General features: G+C 42.0%; 1 protein-coding gene across 1 annotated transcript in view; it reads left to right on the forward strand.

The window, feature by feature from the left end:
- The first annotated feature begins 2,360 nt into the window (after window positions 1-2,360).
- The window catches only part of RHEB (Ras homolog, mTORC1 binding), a 51,939-nt gene continuing 32,217 nt past the window's right edge, over window positions 2,361-22,082 (forward strand). The window contains exon 1 of the mRNA XM_045564977.1: window positions 2,361-2,836. Within this exon, the coding sequence (XP_045420933.1) occupies window positions 2,785-2,836 (52 nt within the window). The 5' untranslated portion in view covers window positions 2,361-2,784. The remainder of the gene's footprint in view (window positions 2,837-22,082) is intronic.

The raw sequence follows: 22,082 nt of genomic DNA on the forward strand, positions 1-22,082 counted from the left end.
TGTTTCCCCAAATCTGCATTGTTTGATTTTGAATAATTCCTATGTGAGACGTAGATGAGTCTGATTTGGCTTATGCTAAGATTAACATGAGTCTTGTTCTTCTCCAGTCTTCCCTCATCAAATATTTAAAATCAATAACACACTCCTTAATGTCTACTTTCAGTGGGGTCATCCTTTCCCATGTAAAATAATTTCACCAGCACCACAGTGGTTTTTACTCAGTCTAATTCAGCGGTAGAAAAAAAAAACTTTTGCATATTATCTCTGGGAATTAAACAAACAGAACCTGCTGAGGACAAGTTGACTGGTGGCAGCAGATGTTCCAGCTACTGAAAAGTGAATGGTTAGTAAAGGAGTTATCCTAATCACAAGAGCTACTTTGGATACAAAAGCAAGTCCATTTCCCCCAACCATGTTCCTGTCTGGCTGCAGTCAGGTATTTCTATGTGAATTCATACAATCAGTTCCTATTATTTTAGGTAATTTGAGTCATTTCTTAAACCAAAAAAATTCTCCACACTCAGAAATAAAGGAATCTTTTCAACTCGTGGGTCTGACCTACAAAGGCTTTAGGACAGCAACTGGAAGATTTCTTGAAGGAGGTTATCCTTTACAACTGTGCTTCTCAGTCTGGATTACTGACATTCTCAGGCTAGGGCAGTGCTTTCAAACTTTCTGAGGCAACCCACAGTAAGAAAAATATTTTACAATGGATCCCAGTACACAATACAAATACAGCATATCTGTAAATAAATATATGTACACATAATTACTCTTACTAAGCATAACACGCTATTTCCTATTCTGTTCTTATACTAAAAAGACAAACGAAAAAATCCACTAAATTGATTTTATAATCCACCAAGGAGTTTGGTACTATCCGTCCAAAAATACTGTGGTGGGGGTGTCCAAATCCACAGGATAAACATGATACATTTTTCTGAAGAGTGCATTTTAAGACCTTTAGTTTAAAAATATTTAAACAAGTTATAAAGTAGAATGCAATATTTCCTTAAAATAAAACAGAACTTCAAAGATATTTATCACTTCCAGCTGGCTGCCTGGGGCTTCAATCTGTGGACCCCTGAGGATACAAACGCACATTCTCCCTCTGAGGAAAGTGGGAAAACTGGAGGGAATCTGCCCTTGGCTCAGCGTTCCAATTCAGCAAGGCATATCTGCAGAACGGTCACCTCTAAACCTTCACACCCGGGAAGCCCAGGCCTGCACTCAGCTTCCCAGGGGTCATTCCTCTCTGACGCTCACTGGGAAAGAGCAAAGGGCACTGACCAGCAAGTGGGGTCCCACTCAGGCCTCTGCAGACGCACACTGCCAAACAGCCCAAGAAGAACAAGGGCAGACTCAACAATAACGGGGGTATCTGCTTAGGTAGCAAGCACCAAGTTCAAGAATGTCTATCATGACGGACAAGTTCTTCCCTGGCCGGTTAGTCTGTCAATGGCATCTGCATTTCCTCGGGCCTGGCTTCCAACCTCACCTCCACGGACAAGGCTTCCCCGCCTGCGCTCCAACGTGCGCCCCGCCCGACCCCTCTGGCTGGCACCCTTGGGAGAACCATGCCCACACGGGGCGGGGAGCGGGCAGCGGACGGCAGCCTCCTGCCTTTCACGCCGGCCTGGAGCGCCCACCCGGGACGCGGTCTCATGCCGCCGACTGAATCAACCGCACACGTGCTCGGAGGCTGAGCGGGCTCACACCCTGCTGCCGCAAAGGCGCCTGTTTCCTGTGGGGTGCGCCGAGCCCGCCCGTCACCGGGTTCACACCAGAACCCACGAGGCTCGCGCTGTTTTTAATGAAATTCCTAACATTTTGCATTAATGCAGATTCCATTCTTCCCACAGTCCTCCAGCCACGGATCACGCTTAGTCACCACCTACATCCTCAAATCCAAACTTACTAACGCTAACATACAAGATGGAAATGAGAAAAACCCACAGCGCTGGGGTCGGCCGCATCGCCGCCCGCCCACCACGGCCACGCGCCCCTCGCCTAGTAGGGGCTTAGCGGGCACGAGCCCGCCAACCGCTCTGCGCCCACCAATCACTGTACCTCCCACCACGTGCCCCGCCCCGCATCCCGCTCCGGCCAATCACTGGGGAGCTACCTTCCCTCGCTCCGCCTCTCCCGCCCGCCCCCCACCCGTTGGAAGTTTGAAGGCTTCAAACCTCGCCGGCGCCCAACTGCAAGATAGCAGCCGGGGTGTATTTTTAGCTCCCGCGCCAGCAATCCCGCCGCCCCACCCCGCCTTTTCGCCATCCCCAATGGGAGACGGAGTTTCCGTCGCGTCATCGCATGGATGGGCGGGAGCTGTCCAATCAGCGCTCGGGGAGAAATGGCGTAATTAAAAAGCGGCGGAAGAAGGTGGGAGGGTCATGACGCAGCGAGTTTCAGTCGTGACTTTTCCGGGGAGCTTCTCGGCGTCCTCTTTTTTCCCTTTAAAGTAAAACGTCTCCCCAGCGCATCCCTCAGCGCCCTTCGCTGGGCGGAGGCGGCGGGCCGCGGCGGGGGAGGGGCGGCGCTGACGTGGGCCGGGGGGCCGGCCGCGGCGGGGCGGTCACGTGGGCGTGTTGTGGGGGGAGGGGCGCCGCCGCGCGGTCGGTTCCGGGCGGTTGGGAGCGCGCGAGCCAGCGAGAGGCAGCCGCGCCCGCCGCCGCCCCTCTCTGTATGCCGCTGTCCCCCGGCGCGGCCGCCGCGGATCGCAGCAGCAGGAGCCGCCGCCGCCGCGGTTGATGTGGTTGGGCCGGGGCTGAGGAGGCCGCCAAGATGCCGCAGTCCAAGTCCCGGAAGATCGCGATCCTGGGCTACCGGTCTGTGGGTGAGTGGCGGGCGGCCGCGCGGCCTTCTCGCGCCCACGGGCCAGGGCCTAACCGGGGCGCCGGGTGGCGGCCGGGCCTGCGAAGTTTGGAACCGGCACGGCCATGTGGCGGGCGGGCGGGGGCCGTGCGTTTCGTAACCACCATTTTGAGCAGAGGTGGCGGCGTCGGCGCCCGGCGCGGAGGTGCGGAAGCCGGGCGCCCTCCTGGGGCCGGAACGGACAGGTGGCGGCTGGGGGCGGCGGGCGTGGGTGGCCCTGGGGGAGGCTGCGGGCGCGGAAGACGCTGGGCGCGAGGGATGTCGGGGCCACCGAGTGCCGAGGAGTCCCAGGTGTGTCTGGGGCAAGTAAGGCGGTGGTGGGAATAATTCGCCACTCTGCCAGGACTGTGCTGCAAGGCACTCCCACAAGGAGGGAGTCACACCTGTCCCTCTCAGCCTTTTCGCTGCAAGCTCTGGCAGTCTTCCTCACCCCCGCCCCAAATTGAATAAGGTCCGTGGGGTTTTAACAAAGGAAACAGTTCTTTCCATCTGTAGTGAAGTTCAACCTTGTAAAGAAAACTAGGGACTTAAAGGACGTTTGGCTACTGGGGGCAAGTTTCTTATCTAAGAAACCTGGAAAAGCCCCCAAAAGAGATCTCTTTGAGACCCTTTAGGTACAGCCGGTGGCCAGAATAGGAAGAAAGAGAAAAAGAAATTTCTGATCTCCCAGTGTCCTATTTTCTTCGGGAAAAAATAAGGTCAGGTACTTGCAACCAGGCTGTTGAAGTAATTCAAATGTCTTTTTGTTTTTTTCCCGCTCCCCACCGCCCAAAAGGTTGACATACATTTGAAACTGTTTCTGGCCTTCCTACTGAATAGAGGTGGCCTCGGGTGGGGTGAGAGGTGCACAGGGTGTCAGAAAACGAGTAGTTTTCTATCCTTTGAGAAAACAGAACGGTTGCACTTAACCACACTTCATGGTGAGGCTTTATTGTCTTTTCAACCGGAAGCCTGGAGAAATAAGTTAATCTTTTCATGCAGTTTTTAAGTAACTGTTTAAAGAAAATGTGCATTTAATCACAGTGTAGGGGTGGGAGGTGAAAGCGAGGGTTTGGAGTCTCCGGTGATTGCGGAAGGAGGCAGCAATGACTGCCATAGGAAAGCTTGTAACTCCTGCCGCTCATTGGATGAAGTCCCCAGCTGCGCTTGCTGTTCCACTTCCTCACCCTCACTTTCCACCGCCGGTGCCAGGGTTTGTGTTCTTTGACCAAGATCAGCTACAGTATGCTTACTCATCCTTTTACCATCTCTCTCCGTCAAGTGCTGGAGGGAAATCATGAAGGGCTCAAAGAAGCTTCTCTACGAGGTACCGGGTGCCAAGAGTCACAGGGGGTAGCTCTTGTGTGATGCAGTGCTGAATCAAAGGGGGTAGATAGGTGACAGTCTTAACAGCTGTGGCCATAAAGTAACTATGCATCAAAAATTGAGCCTTTTAAAGTCACTAACTGTCCGCTTTCCAGATGTCAGTATGGAACCCGCGATCCAGCCTTTATTGGCAGCCTGAATCACCCTGCTCTTGCTTCCCTCTGTTCCCTTGATTTCCTTCTCTGGACTTTGGAGAGTGGAACCATGACATATCCTGGCTCTTGAGTGAGCCCTGGCTGATGGGGCACTTAGTGCCAACTAATTGAAGATAGTAAGAAGTACCTGGGCTACCTGATTTCATCCCAAGAGTGACGTAAAGATCCTGACTTATTTACATTACCGCTTTACAATTTTGAAATGGTGGTTCTGGTCTTTAGTGAGCAGGTCTAGTGTTTTATCACTGTTTTGCTAAAAAGAAATTCCTCATGTCATGTTGAAATCCATTCTGTTTTGTCTTCTAACCAGCGTCTTCCTGAAAACTGAGATGTGACAGGCCACACTTTAGCCTTCTGTTCACAGACATTTATTTCAAACTGCTGTTTGTTAAATACTGTGCTAATTTAGTCTCTGGTAGGATGCAGAGTAACTATTTTAAAAGATTTTGGAGTGGTTAAGTTGCTCCCAATCTTGCATTTAATTTTAAAGTTGTTTACCATTATTATGAGCTAGGATATCTTGTAGTTTGTGGGGTCTTTTTTAGGGGACAGGGGTTAGTTTTTTGCCAGCATAATTCCATGTAGTAGCCACTCTTCTACAGGTTACTCAGAATTCAGACTGTAGGAGCTTACTGGCATGCTTGCTTGCAAATGGTGCTATACTAGAGAAATTTGAGTACATGTCTTTCTAGGTTGTGCTATTTTGTGATGTTAAGTTGTTTTGTCCTATTGACTGAGTAAAGAGTCATAGCAAAAGGCTTCACATCTTTCTTAGAATGTTCTCATGATTAAATATCTTAGGCCAGTTTGACTAGTAGAATACTTGTCATTGTGACTTTGTCATACTACAAACTTTATTTTAAAAGTTTGCCTTCAGATGGAACTACAAAATGCTATGATTGCTTTCAAATTTTGTATTTTTTTAAAATACTGAGTGAACTGCCAGTATGGAAAAAATAATTCTCAGGTGGTTTATACAACCCTCTTTTCCCCCTTAAGTTCTTTTCCTATTATTTGCAATGTTAAAGCTTTTAAGGGCACGTCACCTATAACTCAGTCTGGCTTTCAAGGAGTGCTTTGTATTAATTGTTTTGGTGGTTGCCAAATATACCAGCTCCCTTACATTCTATTGTTTCTAATACAACAGAGTAGCCCCATTACAGAAGAAACTAAAGTGAAAGTTGTAGTGTGTCAGGTAAACTATCTTCAGTCTGGTACTTCTTTCGCTGGAATCTTACACTGAGAGCTTTGATAATCTAGTTTACCATTAGACCATAATCAAAAGGTGTTTGTCATATGTAAGTCTCTTGTGTATGGTTAACGAGAGATGGGATCACAGGCATGTGAAAGCTTGTAACAGAGAAAATAAAACAACTTTGTGGTTTTGTAAAAGGCAATTCAGCAAAAGTACTCAAATTATCTTGTCAAGATGTTTTAGGTAGTATTTGGATACCTTATAGGGACAGATGTCATTGAATATTTTGTTGTTTCTAGTGGAACACAAATTGTATTCTGACTTTAACAATCTATTTTTAAGTTATCCCATCCTTTTTGACAAATTTCATTAAAAATTGAAAGGTAAAAACGTTATTTGCCCTGTGTAAAATATACCAGTATGTGAAATTGTATATTCAGGTGCTTAATAACATTCTGATGTTGTGTGATTGTGGGTGGGTGTAGTCCTGTAGTGGCTACTTTGTGTTGAAGCTTGAAATTACTGTTATTCCATCTCTCTCATTAATTGTTCTGTACAAGAGTGTAATCAGAACTTGAATTTGTGATTTTGACTTCCTGGTGCCAAATGTTGATGTCCATGTGTGTTGTGTTATAGCTATCTATACTTACCTTTATCACCCCAAAAAGAAGCACTGTGCTCCTTAGCAATCACTGCCCATCCTCCCCTCCCTGCAGCCCCTGGCAACCACTAACCTACTTTCTGTTTCTATGAATTAACTTATTCCGGACATTTCATATAAATGTGATCATTGTATGTGGTCTTTTGTGACTGGCATATTTCACTTAGTGTAAAGTTTTCAAGTTTCATCCATGTTGTAGTATGTATCAGTACTTCATTCCTGTTAATTGCTGAATAATATTCCATTATATGAGTATACCACTTTTTTCCTATGCATTTGTCAATTGGGTATATGGGTTTCAACTTTTAAGCTATTATGAATAATATTGTTTTTGGACATTCCTATACAAGCTTTTGTGCATATGTAGGTTTTCGTTTCTCTTGGGTATATTCCTAGGAGTGGAATTACTGGGTCATGGGGTAACTCTATGTTCAACATTTTGAGGAACTGTCAAACTGTTTTGCAAAGCAGCTGTACCATTTTATATTCCCATCAACAATGAAAAAAGGTTTACATTTCTCCACATCTGAACCAGCATTTGTTATTGTCTGTCTTTTTGATTTTAGCCATCCTAGTGGATGTTAAGTGGTATCATACATGATTTGTAAATAATTTCTCCCATCTGTCATTTGTCTTTTCACTTGAAGCAAAAGTTTTCAATTTTGAACTCCAATATATCTTTTTTGTCACTTGTGCTTTTAGTGTCATATCTAAGTAAACCATTGCCTAATCCATCCAAGGTCATATAGATTGCTACTATGTTTTCTTCTAGATGTTTTATACTTTAAGTTCACACAGTAGGTCTGTGATCTCTTTGTAGTTAATATTTGTATATGGTGTGAGGGAGGGGTACAACTTCATCCTTTTGCATGTGGATATCAAGTTGTCCCTGCCTCTTTTGTTAAAAGACACTCTTCATTGCATTCCCTTGTTGAAAATTAAGTGACCATAATTTTAAGAGTTTGTTTCGGTCTCTCTCATTCCATTACTCTATATGTCTGTCCTTATGCCAGTACCACACAATCTTGATTACTGTAATTTTGTAGTCAGTTTTGAAATAGTGAGTCCTCTAATTTTATTCTTTTTCAAGATTGTTTTGGCTATTCTGAGTCCCTTGCATTTCTGTATGACTTTTAGGACTAGATTGCCAGTTTCTGCCAAAAAAGCAACTGAGATTTTGATAAGAGTGTTTTATGGTTTTGCAAGTGTATTTTAAGGTCTGATTTAAAAAGCAGCTGGATTCTCATATCTGCTTTTGAGTTCATTCCATTACAATATGTTATTTTAATGAAGTATATGATGAAAATCCAGTCTTGGCTTTGAAAAGGGAGGAGTATTTTAATAGCATTTTCAAATAATTGTGGATATTCTTTGATACTTACCAAAACTCCATAAGTGATGGTTTCTTAAAGGTTAGTTGCAGTATGCTGTCTGAAATCATACAGATCATCTGGCCCTACCCTGTTACGTTAAACTCCATTGCTCTGTTTTACACCTTGAATGGATCTTCTACCCATGCCTGATTTTGTAACATCGTACACGGATCATGTGGAAAATACTGCTTCACTGTTATGCAGATCTTCCACATGTTGACACATTTTCATATTTAAATATTATTTGAATAAAAATATTTTAAAAATCACATTTGTTAAGCTCACCATGAATGGTGCAGGTTTTCCAAAATTCTAATTTCCCTCGAGTTTGATATTTTTTTTTTTTTTTTTTTTTTTGGCAACACGATACCAGTTTTTACTTGAATTGACAGTTTTATTTTTTTCATTTCCAAGAAAATGTCTGCCAGATACCCACATCTGAAATAATAATTTGTCATCATTCTTGCAAGTAAAAAAGGCACTCCATAAAAGTGGCTCGTTGAGATTACACAAGTGCTTTTCTTGGAGACAACCATTATACTTCAGTATGTAGCAGAGGTGCTTTATGTGTACATGCCATTTATCATGCAGAACATTAGAAAAACATGTACCCAAGGGTCAAGATTTAACAGTAATTTTTACCGCTTTCTCAAGGACATTGTTAAGTGAAAACATTGCTCCCCCCCCCCACCGCCCATGAGTGCATAGTAGTGAAGAATACAATGATTTACCACCCAGTATGTGACTCCTATTGTGAAGGATGCTAAGGGGTGCCAAGCTAGCAGTTTTACCTGCCATTACTTTTGTGCCTTTAGTATGAATGGGAACTTGGTGGAAAAGGCAAATGATACCTTACTATTGTTATGAAAATAGCTTGGACTTCATGAGCCCCCTAAAAACGTTTCAGGGGACCCCCCAGAGGTCCACAGACTAACCTTTGAGAGACATTGAACTATGGTATGCTAGGATCTTGCTACTCACTGTTGTGCAAAATTGAATCCAGAGTGGCTGCATCCTAGATGCTGTTCACTGGGATATGGTTCCTGCAGCCTCAGAGGAGCTTCCTAGGAGAGGCTCTGTAGCACTGTAAGATGAGGATGCTAAGGCAGGAAAGAACTTGGCATGGTAGAGAATGGAAGGACTCATGGGGATGGCCAGAACATAATGAGGTGGGAGTAGGAAATGAAGTTGGAAAGGTAGTCAGGAGCTGCATTGTGCAGGGCCTTGCAGTAACTTTAAGAAATCATTCATTCTGAGTAGTAAGCTGTGAGCTACAAAAAGGTTGGGAGAATTATGATATCTGTATGCCTGTTGACTTGACCTCTTGACCTTGTGGTACATTTTTGGGTAAGTTGTTGTGTGATAAGGTTCAGATGCTTGGCCCCTCCAAATCTCATGTTGAAATTTGATCCCCAGTGTTGAATATGGAGCCTGGTGGGAGGTGTTTGGGTCATGGAGGCAGATCCCTTGTGAATGGCTTGGTGCTCTCCCTGAGATGAGTGAGTTCTCACTTTGTTGGTTTGCACAAGACCTGCTTGTTTAAAGGAGCCTGGCATCACCTCCTCCCTCTCTTGCTCCTGCTCTTACCATGTGACACACGTGCTCCCCCTTTGCCTTCTGCCTTGATTGGAAGTTCCCTGAAGCCCTCACCAGAAGCAGATGCTGGTGCCATGCTTGTATAGTCTGCAGAACCACGAGACAAATAAGCCTCTTTTCTTTATAAATTACCCAACTTCGGGTATTTTCTTTTCTTTTTTTTTTTTTGAGACAGAGTCTCGCTCTGTTGCCCGGGCTAGAGTGAGTGCCGTGGCGTCAGCCCAGCTCACAGCAACCTCAAACTCCTGGGCTCAAGCGATCCTACTGCCTCAGCCTCCCGAGTAGCTGGGACTACAGGCATGCGCCACCATGCCCAGTTAATTTTTTTTTCTGTATATATTTTTAGTTGTCCATATAATTTCTTGCTATTTTTAGTAGAGACAGGGTCTCGCTTTTGCTCAGGTTGGTCTCGAACTCCTGACCTCGAGTGATCCACCCACCTCGGCCTCCCAGAGTGCTAGGATTACAGGCGTGAGCTACCGCGCCCGGCCCAGGTATTTTCTTTATAGCAATGCAGAATGGACTCAATACGTTGTTTGGACCTGGTGATGGTGAGGCTCCCAAGGAGTAATAAAGATTGCAAAGGTTGGCAGCTTATGAGGGCCGTGTACTACTAATAACGTAGTTTTTACATACAAGTATCAAGATGAAAGCGGGGAAGGGTACATGAGTAAAAACAGCAACTTTATCACAAAATGAGAAACAGCCACCCCTACCTGTAATTATGGGAGTAATAAATGTGCAACACTTTTCTTAGGTTAAGGTCCAGAATAACAGATTAATAACTTTAGTAGTATCCATGACTGGATTGTTCTTAGCTATTTGAATAAATCAGAACTGGACATGATTGTCAGTTATTTGAATAAGTCAGAACTGAACTTGGACATGATTGTGCAAGCGAAGGCATTATGAAATCTTTAGTGATCCACCCTTGAAAGAACCTTTATTCTTAGTTCTAGTCTATTATGAAGTACCAAATGAAATCTTAACATTGATAGTTAAAGTGCTCATGGTCTATCTTAAAGTCAGATTGCTGTCACAGTGCAAACTGCTGAATACTTTTAACATGAATTGCTTGATTGGTTTAGAAATATGATTTAATATCTCAAACATAAAGGTCCTGGACTATTTTAGTATTTTAATTTTCTTAAATGTGTATTAGGTTTCTGGAAAAAGTTCCCTGTAGGATTGGAATTTTAAATAGATTTGGTATTAGTTTAGAACAGGAAGTGCTAGAAGCCTTTGTATTGTGCTCTTATGGGAAAGTTTAGAGCAGGGCAATTTAAGGACACTGATAAAATTAACTCTGTCCTGCTTGCTTGGTTTCTGTCTTATGTGTAATATAACTGAGTCACGTCCCCTTCCCCCTATATCTCTTTTTGTTGTGCTTTTTGCAGAAAGGCTCCTCAGGGACTTTTGAAACAGAAATTGATATTTTAGCAAGATACATGATGGTATAGTACAAATTTGTGAATGGGGGATGGAAATACTGGCTTTTAGGTTACAGTTTTGTGAGATGGAAATGCGTTTCTGAGACTTGTGTGTTTTAGATATAAATGCATTTAGCTGGTATTTTGCTGGTTTTAAAACCTAAATCATGTTTGGAATTTGTTTTAAAGAGAGCATTGTAAAATATAGGTTCTCTTTGTTGTTCGTGATTTGTATGAATAGCTGAATAAAAGCATAAATGGCAAAAAGTCAACCATGGTGGCCAACCTCCATAGCGTGAATGGAAGTGGGAAAACACTGGAATTTCCAATTCCTCTGCTAGGAAATTCCTCGAGTGTGATACAGGGAATTTCTGACCTGGCTCCTATGGTCGTGTTTATACCAGGGGGCAGGAATGCTTGATACTGTCAGAGCTATGCAAAGATTTTGGACCAGAGCATCGCTAAGATTGCTCCTGGAGGAGAGAGAGGAGGACAACAAAAATTCAAGCCCTAAATGTAAAGTCTTGTGTTTATGTTTCAGGAAAAAAAATCACCTGTGTGCATACAGATTTGAGAGACTGGGATTAAATTTCTAAGGATTTTAGCTGACTATTTTCATTGTGAATCAGCTCAGCTGAACTCTGAACCAAAAGGGTGGAGCATTCTCTTCAGTTCTGGGTGTCACACGTTGAGAAACATAGCCAACTTAGAGTAGAGTTTCTTAACTTGAAGTTCTTGAGCTCTCCCTGAAATTGTGTGCGTATTTTCTGGGGGAGGAGTCTAGGGTGTTTGTCAGTTATCCAGAAGGATTTCAGGCACTGAAACTACTGTTTGAAGGAGGACAGTTTGTGAGTTTTAAAGTGTTACATGTTATTCAAGTAGGTGTTCATTAAATGTTTGAATAAATTAAGTCTACTTTGTACCAGTCACAAAGGCTAGGCCAGTCATGGTCCTTGCCCTCAAGGAGCTTCACTTCAATCTAGTGAAGAAGCCACAGGAAACAGTTACTACTACTGATAATTGTTAGTGTTGTTGAAGCATTTACTGATAGGGGGTGCTGTCTTAAATAATGTACTTGTATTAACTCTCTGAATAACCCTTAGGCTCTATGGGTAGGTACAGTGAATATCGCTATTTTGCAGATAAGGCAACTGAGGTACAGAAAGATTAAGTGACTTGCCTGTGATCCGTTATTAAGTGACAAAGCCGGGATTTGAACTCAGTCAGTGGCTCCAGAGCTGGCAGTGGCAGTCCAGCTACTACACAGATTGGTATTAAGTGCTTGAGAGAAATAATCAAAGGAAGAGCTAACTTGACCATGGGTGGAGATGGGGGTTGGAGAATTGTCTCTGGAAAAAAAAGGCAGCGTGACTCTACTAGTGAATGAGGAGAAGGTAAGATGTGAGTGGCGAGGAAGTGGGGACTTATTTGTGTGCCAACTGTCTATCAAGAACAGCTTTGTTAGCCCTTTTAGAAGTTTTAGACTTTTTTCAAGAAACATGGGAAGTCACTGAAGAGGTTTAAGCAACAAACTAGATGATAATCTATAGTATAGTAGGGACTGGTCAACTTTTTCAGTAAAAGGCCAGATAGTAAATACCTCAAGCTTTGCAGGCCATGTGGCCTCTATTGCAGCTACTCAACTTTGGCTTTGTAGCAGGAAAGCAGCCATGGACAATACATCAACCAATAAGTGTGGCTGTGTGCCAATAAAACTTTATTTATGGATAGAACACTTGAATTTCATCTGATTTTCATGTGTCATGAAATACTATTGATTTTCCCCCCCACAACCACTTAAGCATGAAAAGAACCAGTTTGTTTGTTTGCTTGCTTGCTTGTTTGTTTTAGCTCATAGACTGTACAAAAACAAAACAGGCTGTGGGCCAAATTTGGCCCCTGTCTGTAGTTTGCTGACCCTGTCTTAGGTCCTCAAGAAGATCCCTTCTACTCTGTGAAGTGGATACGGGTGGTAAGGGAGAGCTAACTTGACCATGGGTAGAGGAAGGGGTTGGAGAATTGTCTCAGAAAAAAAAAAGGCATCATGGCTCTGCTTCTGAATGAGGAGAAGGTAAGATATCAGTGGGGAGGAAGTGGGGACTTAGAAATGAGAAGAACAGGCAAGGTATCAAGGTCTAGTTAGTGTAGCATGGACAAGATAAAGAGGACACACATTCGAGATTTAATTAGAGGGAGAATGGACAAGATGTTGATGTGGGAGCCGTTAAGGATAACCTTCAGATTTCTAGCGTGAGTGCCTGGGTAGGTAATGTTGCTGTTGGCTAAAAAGAGAAATGGTAGAACAGGACCAGGTTTAGGAGATGGACCAGGTTCATCTGCCAGATGCACAACTTGCCCTGCTTTCTGGCCACAGAGGGAGGCCCTAGCAACGACCTGCACGGTTTCCATGGTCCTGGAGACAGGCTGCTGCACTTGCTACTAGGGTTCTGAGGGTTTGCTGCTCCTGGGTCCCTGTGCCACCCAAGAGTATGATCCCAAAAACCCTCACATTTCAGGGTTGTTGCCCCAGAGACAAATGAGGTTCAGGTCCCAGGTAACCCCACACACCCATACCAACCACTCAGCTAGGCATGGGTGCTGAGGACTCATGTCTAACTACAAGGATATTTTTGTCATTCCTGCCTGGTGGGAGGGGGTGGTGGGCCCCATCTCTAGACCTTTTCATTCTGCATAACTGCTACAAAATTTTGTGAATGCGTTTTATAATAATAAATTGCCTTCTTGATCTAACCATGTTTGTGGATGAGCAGTATCCAAAAAAAATTGGGCTGTCCACAAAATGAGCCTACCTTCAATTTTCTAAGACTCGAGGAAACTCTTTTGGAAGCTAAATTTATATAAATTTAGGGAGCCAAATTTATGCAAATAGGATGTTCCTATTCCCTTAAACTATAGTGAAGAACACCATTGTCGACATGTAATTTTAGATTGTTGCAGTACCCACATTAAACATGTAAAAAGAAACAAGTGAAATTAAAACATTATCATTTCAATGTGGTAAAGGGTATTGTTGATATTTTTACTTTTTTTCGTATTAAATCTTAGAAATCTTGTGTATATTTTACACTATGACGCATCCCAGTTAGGACTTAACCACATTTCAGGGGCTCACTATCCACGTATAGCTACTGGCTACAGTACTGGGCAGCCCAGGTCTGGTGGATAGTGAATTGGTGCTGGTAAGTGAGGTCAGTGCACAGTTTCAAGAGCTTTTGAAGAAACAGTCTTTGTAAATAGGAATATTTTTACCCATTCATGCTGACTGATGAATATGCTTTATACTTTATCTCATTTTTCTCACACTTTGTTATTACTAGTTTTGATCAATCTTAAATTTCATGCTATTTAATATGTTAAAGTTTGCATTATAATTGGAGAATTTCTATGTTTTTCTCTAGCTCTTTCCCACCCTCACCTCTACCGCCAGCCTTTTCCCCAGTTTTGCCCACAAATCTAGGAAAATTCATTCTTCATTGTTACCAAATATTTAATATCTTACAGATTGTCAGGTCAGCCCCCTTGCCTTCCAACTTTGCTTAACGTCTAAACTCTAAACCATCCCATGGAAGTGACTATCCTATTAAAAAGTCTTTAGGGAAACAGTTTGGTGGCACTTTTTTTCCCTTGTATTTTAATAACCCAGGTGGTTAATAAAATTCTTCATTTATGTAACTCTGTCCTTCATGTTATATGGTTAAACTTATTTCTTATTTTCCTCAGTGGAATATATCTAGTAGCATAGTAATTGGCAATAGTAGGTACTCAATAAGTATTTGAATGAGTAATACCAGTTTTACTTATGCTGCTTTGTCTTTGTCATAATAATAATTGCACCTTAATCCTCCCTCCCCTTTTTCTCTCCCAGCATCTATTTTTAAAATTTGGGAAGGGGTGTGAGAAAAGAACAAGATTGTGTCAACCCTGTTTAACTCATAGGAACAAGTGAGAGAATTCATGTGAAAGTGTTTTTTAAATTCTGACAGTGTCTCTTGTAGGTTCTGTGGAATCATTAAAATTTGATGGGCATTACGTGCTCTCATCTGATTACATGTTGGAGATGTGAGGATGGATATTCATATTAGAATCATGTGAACACCTCAAAACACAGGAACTCCTTATGCACCCCATGTTAAAATGCCAAAGTAAGTGCATTTTTAAAACACCTCCTTGGTGACTCGTATATATATAAATACACACAAAAACACATCCATCTCCCTCAAAAAAGCAATAATGACCAATCCTACCGCTGATGGAACTACACATTTTTTTTACTAAAGTGAGTGCACATAATTTAAGCATATAATTAGTATTGTACATCATGTGAGGAACACATTGTCAAAGAAACCTTTATACAGTTTGTTGTTATTCCTGCCCTTTTAACAATGGTGATATTAATATATTCAGGTTTCAGTCCATTTACAACCTGTAGTCTTTTTCTGCTATTTGCAAACCAGCCTGTTTTGTTGGTGTCTGTTCCCTTGTTGGCTCCCAACAAAGTACTCTCGAAGTATTCCTGCCTGTGCCCCATGACTATCTTGGATGTACAGAATGCCACAGAGATGATGATGGACCAGTTCCAGGCTTTAAGCCTTAACAAGTAGGTAGCTTCTGCATTTGTGTTCTTGGGAACCTCAAGTAGCATGCAGGAAACCTTAGGAGAGGACACATACAAAGGGAGAAGGTCCAGCCAACCCACCAGATAAAGGTAGCCAGAGGAGTGACTGCAGTGAGACCAGCAGAGGACCTGGCTGAGCCCAGCCTTGACTGTAGAAACACGAGTAGGTGAAATGGTTGGTTTCAGTCACTAAGCTTTGGGGTGGTTTATGATGCAGCAATGGATAATTGAAATAGTAATTCCCTGCTTTAGGAATGTGTGTTTGTTGTCATATTTGTTGATATTTTTACCATGTTATTTTGAGGCTTTAGCTGAAGTAGTTACTGTATATCATCTTTAATATCAGATTAATTTATTAGATATAATTATGAAAATGCTTTTTTCTCCTAAGCTAATTATTTCTGCCTAAGAGCAGTTACTAATAGTAGCACTACTACTAATGAGATTTAGTGAACTCTTATTACATACCAGATGTTGTACATGTATTTTCATTTACTCCTCACAACCACCCTGTAGTGTAGATAGTAGGTCATTAAATATGAAATGTCTGATTTCAAATCAAAAGTGTATTTTATATCTCAAACAAGTAGTACAATTAATCAAAGTATGTGCCTAAACTGTGGACACAGTTTTGCCATGTTAACGGTAGCTTGTTTATCCCAGCAGCAAAGAAGCCTGGAGAGCGAGTGGCTATGAAATCTCGAAAGGTGTTTCCCACAGCTTGTTGACAATTGAATATTTTTCCTTGTAAGAAGTGGTCCGAAGCCTGGAAGAAGTGGTAGTCAGTTGATGCAAGGTCTGGTGAATATGGTGGATGACATAGAGTTTCCAAGTCCAGCTGCTGTAGTTTGAGCAGCATTGTTTGTGTGACATGTGGTGGAGCGTTGTCTTGCAAGAGGATTGGTCTGTCTCTGTTGACCAGTGTCCACTGCTTAATCGCAATTATCCTCATTGTTTCCTCTAGTTGATTGCAGTAGACATCCTCTGTAATCAATTGACCAGGTTTCATGAAGCTGTAGTGGATAATACCAGCACTGGACCACCAGACAGACTCCATTACCTTTTTTTGATGAATATTTGATTTTGGACTGTGTTTCAGCACTTCATCTTTATCCAACCATTGCACCAGACACTTGTGATTGTCAAAAAGAATCCATTTTTTATCACACGTAACAATACAGGGTAGAAATAAATGGTTCACCTTTATGTTGTGACAGCAAAGAAAGGCAAGCTTCGAGATAATGTCTCTGCTGACGCTCGTTTAATTCATGCAGTAACCATCGGTCCAGTTTCTTTACCTTGCTGATTTGTTTCAAATGGTCCGATATTGTTGGAATAGTGACGTCAAACCTTGCTGCTAATTCGCGAGTAGGTTAAGATGGATTCAATTCCCCTACAGCTTTCAGCTCATCATTATCCACCTTGGTCTCAGTTCACCCACGTGCTTCATTTTCAAGGTTAAAATCACCAGAATGGAACTTCTCAAACCACCAGCATGTACTGTGCATTCATTAGCCACATCTTTCCCAAACACTTTTGGTATTTCAAGCTGTCTGCACTGCATTGGTTCCACAGTGGAACTCATATTTGAAAATAACATGAATTTTTTACTTAATCCATGGTTTCACAAAAATTGTTCTTAAAAAAATTTGAAAGCTAATTACAAGCCAAAACCTGCATTTGAAAAACTGAGGATGTACCTTCTCGATAAAAAGAAAACAAGAAGCGTCAAAGTGAAATGTCAGAGATAGATTTGTTGAGAAAGACTGCCCTTTCTCCCTTGAATTGCCTTTGCAGCTTTGTTGAAAATCAGCTGATCAAACATATGTATGATTCTATTTCTGGAATGTGTATTTTCTTTCATTAATCTATGTCCTTATATCAATACCACACTGTCCTACTATAGACTCTGAGTAAGTCTTGAAATTGGGTACATACTTTGTTTCTTAAGATTTTCTGATTTTTTTCATAGAGATTAATTTTTCCTTTTTTTTTGTAATCACTTATTTTGAAGCAGGTTAAAAAAAGTCCAGTTTTTATTTCTAGTCCCCTTTTCAGAATTTTATTCTGATCTTTCTAATGTTTCATCTTCTCATGTTCCCTTCGTGACTGGAAAACTTCCAGTGGCTTTTATTAGAGGATAAAATTAAAAATCTTCAGCTTGTGGGTTTTTTTTTTTTTTTTAAGACACTTTCAAATGGGGGGAGTGGTATTTGACTTTTCACAATGAGTACCTTTCTCCCTGTTAAGATTACAGGGTCCTTGTAGGTTTCAGTCAAGTATATTATACAGACATCTTTTTCAGAATTAGCATGGAGTAGGACTTAGGTTGGTGTTTGTGGATTCAAAGTGTTGATCAATAATTTGCAAAAAGCTTGTTTGACTTTGGGAATGTGTTATAGAATTGAATAACTATTTACTGAACATGTGATAGGTTCCAGTTGCTATGCTTTATAGCTGTGATTTCATGTAGTCATCCCTATGCACCAGGATTTTGAGGCCCAGAGAGCTTAACTTCTCCAGAGACATGGCCAGGGATTCACACCCTAATCTTGAGTTCAAATCCTAAACCTTTACCCCCTATCTTGTTTCTTCTAATTATTATGTTTCTGAAACCAGGGAGTGTTATAAATTTAATTTACTTGTGTAGTCTCTTCATCCCCAGCCCCACAAAGCTGCCATTAACAGATAATGTGTCTTGGAATAAGTGGAGTCTAAGAAGTGGGAAAGGATAATTGTCATATGAATACTTTTTGTCCTATGGAAATTACCAAAATTTTTCCACTATTTGCTTGAAATTTATGCCAATCTATATTTTATGTCAAATACTAAGAACAGATCTCGTTTCAAAGTAAGTTATTTAGGTTTCTTATTAAAACATGATATTAGAATGTTCGTGAAAAAGTTTTTTCATATATACTTGACTGTGCTTCAGCTCTGTTTTTTCATAAGTTTTAAAAAGTAGAAGTAATGCCTTTGATAATCTGTTTGGAAATTCAACATATTTTGTAAAAGTTTTGGCAGACCTTTATAAATGAATTTCGCCTATTCCAATTACTCTTGGCTGTTTTTTTCTTGGTAAGGGGAGTTCTTCATGTGTTTGGGAATTTGGGGTTCAGGTTCATGTTTGAGTTGTTCTTGCTTCCTCTTCTCTCCTCCCATGTTTGCCCCTTGTTTATTGTTTCCTTTTTTTCCACCAGCCTTTATATGGCCCTAGTCTGGGATCTTTTAGTGCTGTGGTCCCCAGCCACAGTACTGGTCCTTGGCCTGTAGGGACAGGCCGCAGAGCTTGACACACACAGCCTCAGTCTGTGGAAAAATTGCCTTCCATGAAACTTGGTGGGGGGCACACAGCAGGAGTTGAGCAGCAGAGCAAAGGAGGGTTCATCTGTATTCACAGCCGCTGGCATCACTGCCTAAGCTCCGCCCACCCCCTCACTCTCTTCCATGGAACCGGACCCTGGTGCCAAAAAGGTAGGGGACCGCTGCTTTAGTGACGAGCTTGCTTGGTTCCTGGTAGAGAGTCACTGACTTGTTCCTTTATCCAGTCTGCCAGCCCACCCCAAACACTAAAAAAAAAAAAAAAAAAAACATAGATAGGGCCACATGGTTAGTCAGCAGCTTTCTTTAAGTTTCTGGCTGTGGTATCTTCCTATGAGGATTGTTTAAACCAGTTTCTTAGAAGGTGGCACTGATGCTAATTTCTTTTACAAAGACCTAAGTTCATTGAGGAATTTTACTTCTAGACTCTTTAAGAGTGGGTGTGGAGTCAAAGTGATTTGTAAAGTTCTTTAAAGCAGGGAATTGGCTGAAGATGCCTATCATTGTGAAATATAAATTTATCAAATAGAAGAGAAACGATTTGAGTTACTCTCATAAGAAGATACTAGATTTTTCAGTTCAGTTCTTAACAATTGATCACTGTTAATACTGTGATCAATTAAGATGCTTTTGAATGCAGGTTAACTCATACTGGCTTGAAAGGTAAGGAGAGCTACTAACTCACATACATGCAAGACTAGCGGCTGGTTGAGTGGTCAGTTAAAGAACACAAGTTCTTTCTATCTCTTTGTTCTGCCATCCTTGATGTTGGCTTTAAAGCCATGATTTGAACTATGGCACATTAGAATCACCTGGGAGGCTTTTAAAAGTCCCTGTGCCTAGATTGTACCCCTTACCAGTTAGTTTAGAATCACTGATGCTCAGGTGGGATCCAGGCTATAGTTTAGGTGATCCCTGGGTGCACCTAAGTTTGAGAACCAGTGTCCTAAACTTTATTTATGTTTGTTTATTTATTTTTTAGAGACAAGGTCATACTCTGTCACTGAGGCTGGAGTACAGTAGCACAATTGTAGCTCACTGTAACCTCAAACTCCTAGACTCAAGCCATCCTCCCACCTCAGCCTCCGGAGTAGCTAGGACTACAGGTGTGTGCCACCACGCCTGGCTAATTTTTGTTTTAGACAGGGTCTTGCTTGTTGCTCAGGCTGGTCTTAGACTCCTGGGCTCCAGCGATGTTCTCGCCTTGACCGCCGAAGGTTCGGGGATTACAGGCATGATCCACCAAGCCCGGCCTAAACTTTAGAACTTTGCTACTCCAAGTATGGTCTGGAGATCAGCATAACCAGGTAGCTTGGTAGAAATGGAAAATCCCATGCCTCACCCCAGATTTAATGGATTAAAAATCTACATTTAAACAAGGTGCCTGGGTGAACCCTTTGTCCTTTACCATTACGGAAACACTGCTTTGGAATACTGGTTTTCAAATTTGGCTACATGTTGGAATCACCAGATTTTTTTTTTTTTTTAATAAAGCATAGGTCCCACCTCTAGAAATTCTGATTTATGTGGGTCCTGAAGTGTTACCTAGAATCTGGGTTTTGCTACTGCATCTCAGTAATATTTAACATGTTCATTTGATTTCTGTATTTCCTGTAAATGGGTAGTTAGATCTAATAGTTTGACCTGATTTCAGTGGGTCCCTCTCTTCCATAGTGGGTGGTCTTGTGTTTGCATCAGGAGACACTTAAAGTCTGATTATTTCTTTTTTTGGCATTACTGGCAGCTGATCTTCATTGCTTACATACATTCATTAGTTTAAAAAGTCATGGTGGTTATTTAAATTACGTCCTCTTGGTTACAAGGAATAGATACACACCCAGATTTTCTCTGATTCATTGAGTCTGTTATACTTATTTTTAATATGTTTCTCCCTGTTAGAATTCACGTGCTAAAGAAGGGCTTTCTGTCTGTTCACTGATGTATCCCAGTGCTTAGAATTGTGCCTGGCACATAATAGCTGCTGAACAGATATTTGAGTAAATGAATAAATTAATCCTTATAGTTCTGAAAACTTGGAATTCAGAATGGAATAAAATGTTACTAAGCTAGGAACTGTAAAAATACAGCTGTTAGGAGGTAGAACTGGGAAGAAAAAAAGACAGATTGGGGAGCTAATCTTATTTTACAGAAGCTGTTCTGTCTATAATTGATGAAACTAGGAGTATAGTTTTATATGAATGTGTAACCCATTTAGCTCCAAGGGAGCTGGAGGGGAGAGCAAACCAAATTGCTGTTTGGTGGGAATGTCCTAGTTTACTTCCTGTGGAGGTAGACCTCCAGAAGTCACAGCTTGCTTTTGGCCAATAGTTTTTCGATTGTATCCTTTCAATTCAGTGGTACTTGTTCAGTTCTATCCTGTAGGTTCCACTGATGTTGATTTCTATTGTAAAGTTGCAGGGCTGTTGCTCTTTCTTAATTGTCTCCAGAGCATTAGCCTCTATTTACTTGACCTTTTCTTTAAAGGCTACTCAAGCCAGAATCTATACACCTTTTGTCAGGTACTATGATCAGATTTCTGTGGGTCACACAGTTGCACATGCATCCTCATGGATGCATTTAATTTGGGTTAGTGGACTAGAGCTTTAAGTGGCTGAGATCATTCTGTAGGGTGCACTTGTCTTCATGGTCAAGCATGTAGCACCCAATGGCTGCAGCACCCAGTCTTTCTGTACAGCACTGAGAGCAAAAGAGGAACATAAGTCAGTATACCCCCTTGGATTTTGAAATATATTTAAATATTTTAGAGACACCTTTCTAACAAACCACGTGGAATGGAGTAAGCTAAACAAGAAACTAAATAAGTGTTTATAACTATTTCAGGAGGATCTAGAGAACAAGGAATAAAATAGCTTTTGTGGAAAGGAGGGTGTGCCAGCCTCTTCCTTGAACAGTGGTGATAAGGTGAGAGCGTGAAAGACAGGCAGACAGGGCTGCACTGCACAGCCCAGGGGCTCCAGTCACTGTCTGATGTGCACGGAGGCCATGAAGCTTGGCCAGTGGAGAATAGTGGTGGGAGGGAAATTGAGAGTGCCTCTCTGGTGCCTCAGAGTGACTTACTCTTGGCTATGTCCCAGTGCCTGGCCCATGTTAGGTGTACTTTAATTGCTTATGGTCTGAGCTGCTGGGGAGGATTAGGAGGGGATAGGTGATATAGTTGGACTTGTTGCCTGAGGGCAGTGGTTCTTAAAATGCAGTGTGCAGTTAACACTTCCATTCTGGGATTGCTCTTCTGGTAGGTTTGGGTGGGGCTAATTTGCATTTGTAACAAGTTACCCTGTGGTACTAAGCCACTGGGCCCACACTTTAAGAACTACTACTGTAGGAGGGAAAGGGATTCTAAAAGAGTACAGGGCCAAAAAGTCCATAGCTTGTTAAGGGTCTCCCTCCTACATGGTTGTGGAATTTTTTTTCAGCTGAGCTCAACAAGCTCATAAAGGCAGTTGATTAGATGAAGA

This window comes from Lemur catta, chromosome 11 (assembly GCF_020740605.2).
Source record: "Lemur catta isolate mLemCat1 chromosome 11, mLemCat1.pri, whole genome shotgun sequence".
NCBI lineage: Eukaryota > Metazoa > Chordata > Mammalia > Primates > Lemuridae > Lemur > Lemur catta.